General features: G+C 39.3%; 1 protein-coding gene across 1 annotated transcript; it reads right to left on the bottom strand.

Moving 5' to 3' along the window:
• Positions 1 to 4,191: 4,191 nt before the first annotated feature.
• On the bottom strand, positions 4,192 to 5,408 carry LOC108380908 (uncharacterized; the record flags this gene model as incomplete). The annotated part of the gene is made up of 1 exon (XM_017637309.1): positions 4,192 to 5,408. A coding segment is annotated over one exon (1,217 nt), but the record flags the coding sequence as incomplete, so codon positions are not given.
• Positions 5,409 to 7,972: the final 2,564 nt, after the last annotated feature.

Here is a 7,972-nt window from a genome sequence, read left to right as displayed (position 1 = left end):
GTGCGCAGATACAAGCGTAGCAGCTCTCTCTAATACCTGCTGATTGGACCCAAGTAAGGACTTCTTATGTCCACTCTTTACCATTAAATGCCAGGTTCTTCTACATCAAATAATGTCTACCTATCTTTAAATATTACTTTAATTTACTATGACACCCATGTACGAACTGGCTTTAAATAAATCTTCACTGCGGTCGAGAAAAATCAACCTTATTGCTGTTTTTATTGCCATTATTGCCATTATTCCATTATCCCCAATCTAGCCAACAACCATTTAAAGGTTGCAATTAATTTTGTTGTTGCGCGCCGCAGGGGTAGCATGTCACACAAAAGTCAAACATTATCAAAGTTGTTCAAGTGGTTAAAGTGCAGAAAATTGGTAATTGTTTAATTTTACTTTTATTGTTTGTGTCTTTTTTTTTTGTTATTTTGGTTTTTATGAATCTCACAGCAAGTGTGAGAATGTCATAGCAACGCTGTTGTAATTAATTTGATTTGCGTTATAATTGCAGTGAGTCGAAGAAAAAAGGTATACCAGACTGAGAGGGTCATAAGAATGGAAGACCACAAACAAAAAAAAAATAACATATAATAATAAAATAAAGTAAAGAATGTAGATTGAGAGACGATGACAACAAACTTTTAAAATGATAAACAAAAAAAAATTAAGTCAGCGGCAACCAAAGGATATCTATGCATACAAATAGAGAGGGAGGAGAAAATTAAATAGAAAAAAATTAAATAAAAAAAAACACGCATTAATACAAACGGCTGAAAAGTTTTAATTAGCACAACACGGGGCGTATGAGTAACTTTGCGGGCGACATTAATGCCGATTTCTCTTATAACGAAAAATGCAACCTTCTCTTTGCCCTTTACGCACAAACATTAAGAAGAGGGCGATGAGAAGGCAACATTTTTTGTAGAAACGAAATCGCGTTAATGTGTGCTCCCGGCGAGCGTATGGCGAATGCAATTTGCCGGCTATAAAGTGCAAACGCAAGTTCACCCCGTCAAATGTGATGACTGCAAAGGCGTGAGGACAGAGGAATGCCACAACAAACGACAGTATGTAGAGCAAAAAGTACGAGACGAGTCATGCGACTAGTAACACTTTAGTGCTGGATTTATGTTGAATGGTTATTTTTTTTTGTTTGGGCATTTTGTACCAAGTACCCGGTAAAGTGAAAAAATAGGCTATTCGGTTTGAGCATCCTTTGTAGAGGGTTCAATAACAAGCCGTTTTCGCTTTAACCCTCATGCGCTCAGTAGTCTAAATTTGTAGTATTTTTACCAAAAATATTTCCACTACAGTGTACCATGTCTTCAGTAACTTCCCCTTCTTCCTTCTTATGAGACCTTCCAGATCCTTCTTTTAAAAATTACCATCTCGATGATAACTTCCCAGGCCATCTGGATCCAGAAGCGATCCCATTGAAGGCTGACAATCTCGAAATAAACCACTCGCATGTTGAGATCGTCTTCTGTGGGCAATTGATTCTTTCAAGCCCTTAAAGGCCCCGGGTCCGGACGGCATTATGCCAGCTCAATTGCAGAAGTGTGCGGAGGTGTTGTGCCGCTGGTTGATCCCTTTCTTCGCCAGCTGCCGAGCCAACTGTCATGTTCCGGGGTCTTGGAGGCTGGTCAGAGACACCTATATTCTTAAGGCGGGTAAGGTCTCTCATGTATCGCACGGGGAAATCAGACCGATAAGTCTTTCCTCGTTTCTTTTAAAGACGCGCGAAAGGCTTATTGATCTGCACCTAAGAGCGGGATTCTTAGGTAGCGGCGTCTTTCCTTAAATCAGCATGCCTAACGCAAAGGTACACTCGTTGTAAAGGCCCACAGTTTACTACGACTTGGGAGTGCCGAAGGACCACATCGGCCTATAAGGGAAAATTGATGCAAATTATATAATCATTATATTCAACCCCCAAAAGAATTAATTGAAAAGTGAACTTTCGAAAAAAATTACTACTTTGCTGGCTAGCTCCAACAAACAAATTTTAGTTTTTTATTTTACAGACTTTTCTTGCAGATTTTCAACCGAGAAATTCAATTTTGTTGTCAAGAGTTGACTAAAAAATCTTTTATAAATTGCTAAGTTGCATCTAAATTTTCACCATTTTAATCCGATGTTTATGAAGTTTCTTGAGTAACAGTTTTATAGCCCATTAAATTTTATAAAAACAAATTGCAAGTTTAAAGTTGCTGAAAAATCGCCTTGGTTTTTAATAAGCTTTTTTCTGACTATATTACGCATTTTTTCCTACACACGGTTGTTGATAGTATTGAACAGTCTCTTTTGGGGAAGCAATACGCGGTTGGTGTCTTCCTTGATATCGAGGGCGCTTTTAATAACGTCTTGCCTTAGGCAATCGTAAACTCCCTGAATAGGCTAGACGTCGGATCTGACCTTGTAAGGTTTATTTGTTGCGACAGAATGGGTAGCGCTTCAATCCGGCGATGTTTGAATAGAGGTATCCCTAAGAGGGGTTCATTCGCCGTTGCTTTGGGTTACTTTCATCAACGACTTGTTGGTCACTCTGAAGTGAAGTGACTGCCCGAGGTTGGCTATGCTGACGATGTGGCACTGCTAGCACGGGGAAAGTTTCTAGAAACACTGTTTGAACTCATGCAGGTTTACCTGAACTTGGTTGAAAACTGGGCTTGTAGCTGCAGGCTGGGTTTGATACTGACTTGTCGTCTTCCCTCAATGGGCGGCATTCTGATGATTAATTTTTGATTGCGAGTTTTCCTAGATGAAATCGTCAAGAGGGCGACTGGCAAGCGCTGGGGTCTCTTACCGAAAGTAGTTCATTGGATTTATGAAATTATAGCTAAGCCAATTCTATTTTATGAAGGACTCGTCTCCTGGAACGCCATGGGCAATGCCTTCATCTTCAATGGAAGGAAGGAGTGCAAAGAGCAGCCCTAATTTGAGTCAACGGGGCATTTCGAACCACTCCTACTCTGGCGCTTAATGATATGCTTATAGATATTAGCAGCCAGAGCTGCCGCTGCCCGTGCTGCAGTAAGGTGGGATTCAGGTTCGCCTTCAAATTTCTACCAGCTCGAAGAGGCCACTTCTCACCGAGTAAGGGTCCGAAGGGGCTTTCACCATCCATATCAGAGCGATGGAGGACTAGGAGGAATGCAGTATTTGGAATCAGGGTCCAGTTTACGTATTTAAGGATGGATAGAAGCTCAAGAAGGCGGGTAGAGGTGTGTTCTGCGAATAATTCTCCATGAACCTGAAGTTCAGGCTACCGGATCACTGTAGCATCTTATAGGCAGAGGTTACTGCAATACAGAAGGCGTCGTATGGATTGCACACTATTGGAATGTCTTTCAAGGAGATGAATACCTATTCCGATAGCCAAGTAGCCATCAAGGCTCTTGACACTCTGATGTTTCGGTCGAGAACGGTGAGGTATTGCTTGATCTCCCTATCGACCACATTATTTGGGCTCCAGAAAATCGGTGGAAACTGCAAAGTCGATGAGCTGGTAAAACAAGAAAACACTTGAGGAACTGCTCCTGGGCAGAGCTGATCTGGGTGCTCGCCTGACCTCGTGAGGTGTACTCTTGGACAGATGGGCATTTGGTTAGCTCAGCGGGCGCTAGGCGGAGACCTTGGAATGCAAAGTGGCAAAATCCTTCTGGCCACGAGTAGACCGGGGGCGGTCCAGGGAGCTCTTGGGACTAAGAAAAGTACACCGCTCGCGAGGGTCGGTGTCCTTATTGCACCAGCTGCATGAAGGACGTTGAGGTGGAATCATCTCAAAACCTGCCGCTCTGGTGTCCTGATTTTGCGAGCTTTAAGCATCGTGGGTTGCACTTTTTCCACACTCCCGATGGGCATTCGGGAATGGATGTCAGTCGCTTGAGCAGCTTCTTGGTGAGCACGGAGCGTTTTACTTATAAAAATCCGTAAGCTTCAATGCTTTCCCTCCCCCCTATATTGAATTTTCCTGTGTTTTGCAAAAAGGTTGGAGATGTAATTTTTATGTTTTTTTTTGGTTGCATTTAGTATGAACTATATATTTATAAAAAATTAGCGAAAAGTAATTAGAATAAAAAAAATTGCATAGGTAATTTGCGAAAAATTCCCTGTGCCAATACTTTTGTCCGGAAGTGTATGCTCACGCAACTACTACTATGCATATTTTTAAAACACATCTCTACTTACTAAATTTCAGGTAGCATTGCAAGTAGAATGCATCGCCCAGCATCGTGTTTAGCAGACCCATGATGCCTTGCGGGAATTCAGTAATGAGAAACAACAACAACACCGCCAATAACATACGCGTCGTCCGATCTGTTTGTTTCTCCTTTTCCAACGTTTTGCTATTTTTGCGTGGTCGCTGTTCCATCACTTTCCCATTGACGATGGGTTTCATGCCATTGGCTGCGTTGCTAGTTAGCATTTTGCGTCGTCGTTTGGCCTCCAGCAGCGCTACTATCAAACGCACCGATAGTATCGTCAACGCTATGCAAGGTATTAATTTGATGAGTACACTGTAGATGAGGAAGGTTGAGTTGAGTAGGGATTTGTTGTGCAACGCCAAATCGCTGTGATACAGCTTGTATACGGTGATGTTATGATGGGCCAGCTGCCATGGCGATGGCGTTGACGATATTGTTAATGCCGGTGTGTTCGTTGTAATTGCTCTTGCAGTTGCAGTTGCAGCTGCTGTGGAAGTAGTTGGCGATACCATGCCGGACAAATCACTCATATTCCATGCCATGGCTACTGCCGCTGCGGAGGTGGTACCAACTGCAAACGTACTGCTATTACCTGCCGTCGCCCCCACTGCCAATGCTGATGCGGTAACCTGTGCATGCGAACGTGTCAGATTCGCCAACTCATTATAGTAATCGATTATGTACTGAGTTAATGGCTCTGAGTCTAGCGGTTTGCCATGCTCATCTACGGCTTCTAGAAATTCTACTATTGCGGTGACCAAGTACAAAGATGGTGATACCACCAGTATACAGACGATGTATGCTGTGAAGATGGTGTACAGTGTGGTGCGCATGCCACACCAGATACTATTCTTTTGCGGATAACCAACGGCTATGTAACGCCACACGGCCAAAGTGACAGTCAGCCAAATGCTAATTGTATGCAACACTTGTGCGAATATCGAGTGGAATTTAATGAAGCAAGCCCAGACATAGCTGAGGCGCTGTTCGCGAGGCAACTGATTGGCAAGTATGTAGTCGTGTGTGGTGTAGGGTATATACTCGAGCATGACGGCGAGATCGGCCACCGCCAGGCCGGTGAGTATGGCATTGGTGGGTGAACGCATCTCCTTGCGCGTCAACACGATGATGTTAAGGGTGTTGGCTACGGTTCCCAGAATGCAGACAATTAGCGAGATGTAGCCATGCCAGATTTTGTAACTGAAAGGATAGAGAGAGTATGAAGAATTAATTAGTTGAGAAAATATGGATTCTGTAGAATTAGTCTTATGTAGCTTATAATTGTAGTCGAAGAGATTCGTTAGGTTACATAAAAAAAACTCAGCGTAATGTAGAGAAACGGTATGTCTATCAAATTAAAGAGAAAATTCTCTAGAATTAAGGCCAATTCATCGGCTAGTAACAGGGTCTTATCGGGCTTTATTGAGATTTATTTTATCTGATATTGGAGAAAATAATAAGAGTCACAGAACTAAGCTGCTATGATACGCGTCTTTGCACCCAAGTCACTGTTGTCAGTTAAAAGTTTGAAAAAGTAAGCGGTTTTGTTTCATGTTAGTCATAGTGAATTGGGTTAAAATAAATGGATCCAGACGCTCCAGCTCTGAATGTTTCAACGCGTGTCGCGATGCTGGCATTAGAGGCAGAGGAATGCCTCTTCTACGTTGGAAAGGCCAGGTGGGGAAGCACTTGGCTTCACTTGGCATTTCCTATTGGCGCCAGTTAGCACAAAAGAGAATCGATTGGACAATAAAGAAAAAGAAGCTGGAACATGGACATTTTAAAAAATTAGAAAAAAAATAGATCCCTTTGTTATCTAATGGTTGGATTAGACTTAAAAGTTGCAAAATGAGTGATATTTTTTTACAAAATATTTTCGAGAGAATAAATCTGTAGGTTCATTTTGGAAATTTTATAGAAATCCTTTTTGAAAACTTTTTCGGATTCTATAAATATTTTAAAAAAGAAAAAATTCAAAAAAAAAGAGCCAAATGGGACCATTTTTAGCAAAGTTGTTGCCTGGGATATTCATAGGGCGGGATGTAACAAATCGTAAGCATCTGTTGATTTTAGATGTCCCGTTCATTACGTTCCATCCATCCATTATAAAAATTTACATTTATTTCAGATGTAATAGATAATTAAGTGACAGATCACTCCGTATCGTTACTTGCAGTAAAGCCCTTTTTTTAATCGGTACCTCGAAAACGGCTGGCTTAAAAAAAATCAAGTGCGCCTGGACCACACTGGAGAAGTAAAACTTACGTTATATTTTGTCTCATAACTAATATATGTACATACATACATACATCTGATATTCGCTGTTCTTTCTAATTACATTTATTTGCTTCTGTTTTCCTTTATCTTCATTTTTATGTTTATACAAAATCGATAGTAACATCCAACAAAATATCGATATAAAAACCGATAAAAATATCGATAACAAAATAGGTGACAAATTATAATCAAATTTCGATAGCGAAATCAATAATAATATTGGTAACAAAATCGATTCGAAAATCGATAGAAATATCGTTAACAAAAACTATGAAATATCGATACAATATCGATAACAAAATCGATAAACAAATCGGTAAAAATATCGATAACAAAATACATAAAAATATCGATAAATAATCGATAACAACATCGAGAAATAATCGATAACAAAATATATAACACAATCGATAAAAAAACCATAAATAATCAATAACAAAATCGATAAATAATCAATAACAAAATCGATAAGAAAATCGATAAAATATCGAAAACAATTTCGATAGAAAAATCGGGAATAATATTGGTAGCAAAATCGATTAGAAAATCGATAAAAATATCGATTAAAGTATCGATAATACTGGTAGCAAACTCGATTAGAAAATCGATAAAAATATCGTTAACAAAATCGCTAAATAATCAATAACAAAATCGATTAGAAAATAACGCTAACCAAATCGATAAAAAATCTATAGAAAAGTCGATAACAAAATCGATAAGTAAACGGTAACAAAATCGATACATAATCGATAACAAAATCGATATCAATATCGGTAACAAAACCGATAAAAATGTCGATTATTATATCGTAAGTCCCGAGAATACCGAAAATCTCTAAAATCCCAAAATAGTTCCCAGATTGAGTCTCTGTGTCTCTATCTATATCCTTTTCTCTATAATTACCTTTAAATTTACCTTGGTCTTCATTTTTGCCTTTATCTTTACGCATCTTTGGGTTTGTTTTTATTTTTATTTTTACCTTTGCCTTTATCCTTTTCTTTATCTATGTACGTACACAATTGCCGTTGAATTCGCCAATTTACTCCCAACCAACCAACCGCCGCTAAAGAAGATTTCCTTCAAAAAAAAAAAAAAAAAATGAGTGAGCCCTCTCTCAATTGGTACTATAACATAAAAAATTGTGAAGAAATACCAGATACAGAAACCAATTGCTGTCCAATTTGGCGTGGAATGCCAAACATGTAAGTTGTTTTGAGCAAAAGAACAAAATTAATAGGGTATGCTTATCACATTCGGCAATAAATATATCTCTTATATTCACGGACACCCTAATGCACAAGCATACACACAGCGGCTGATCAAGTGTTAAATAACACAATTAAAAGTTTAATCTCGCAACTACGACACACTTTCATTTTCTAATACAAACACACTTTCTAAACCTTCAACTGAATAAGATGGCAATGAGCAAAAAAACAAAATTAATGATTTTAATTATTTAATGCGTCAAATCATGACGGTGGCTA

Source organism: Rhagoletis zephyria, unplaced genomic scaffold (genome assembly GCF_001687245.7).
Source record: "Rhagoletis zephyria isolate East Lansing unplaced genomic scaffold, Rhagoletis_zephyria_1.1 Rzeph_scaffold_20778, whole genome shotgun sequence".
Taxonomy (NCBI): domain Eukaryota; kingdom Metazoa; phylum Arthropoda; class Insecta; order Diptera; family Tephritidae; genus Rhagoletis; species Rhagoletis zephyria.
This window is presented reverse-complemented; position numbering and strand designations above follow the sequence as displayed.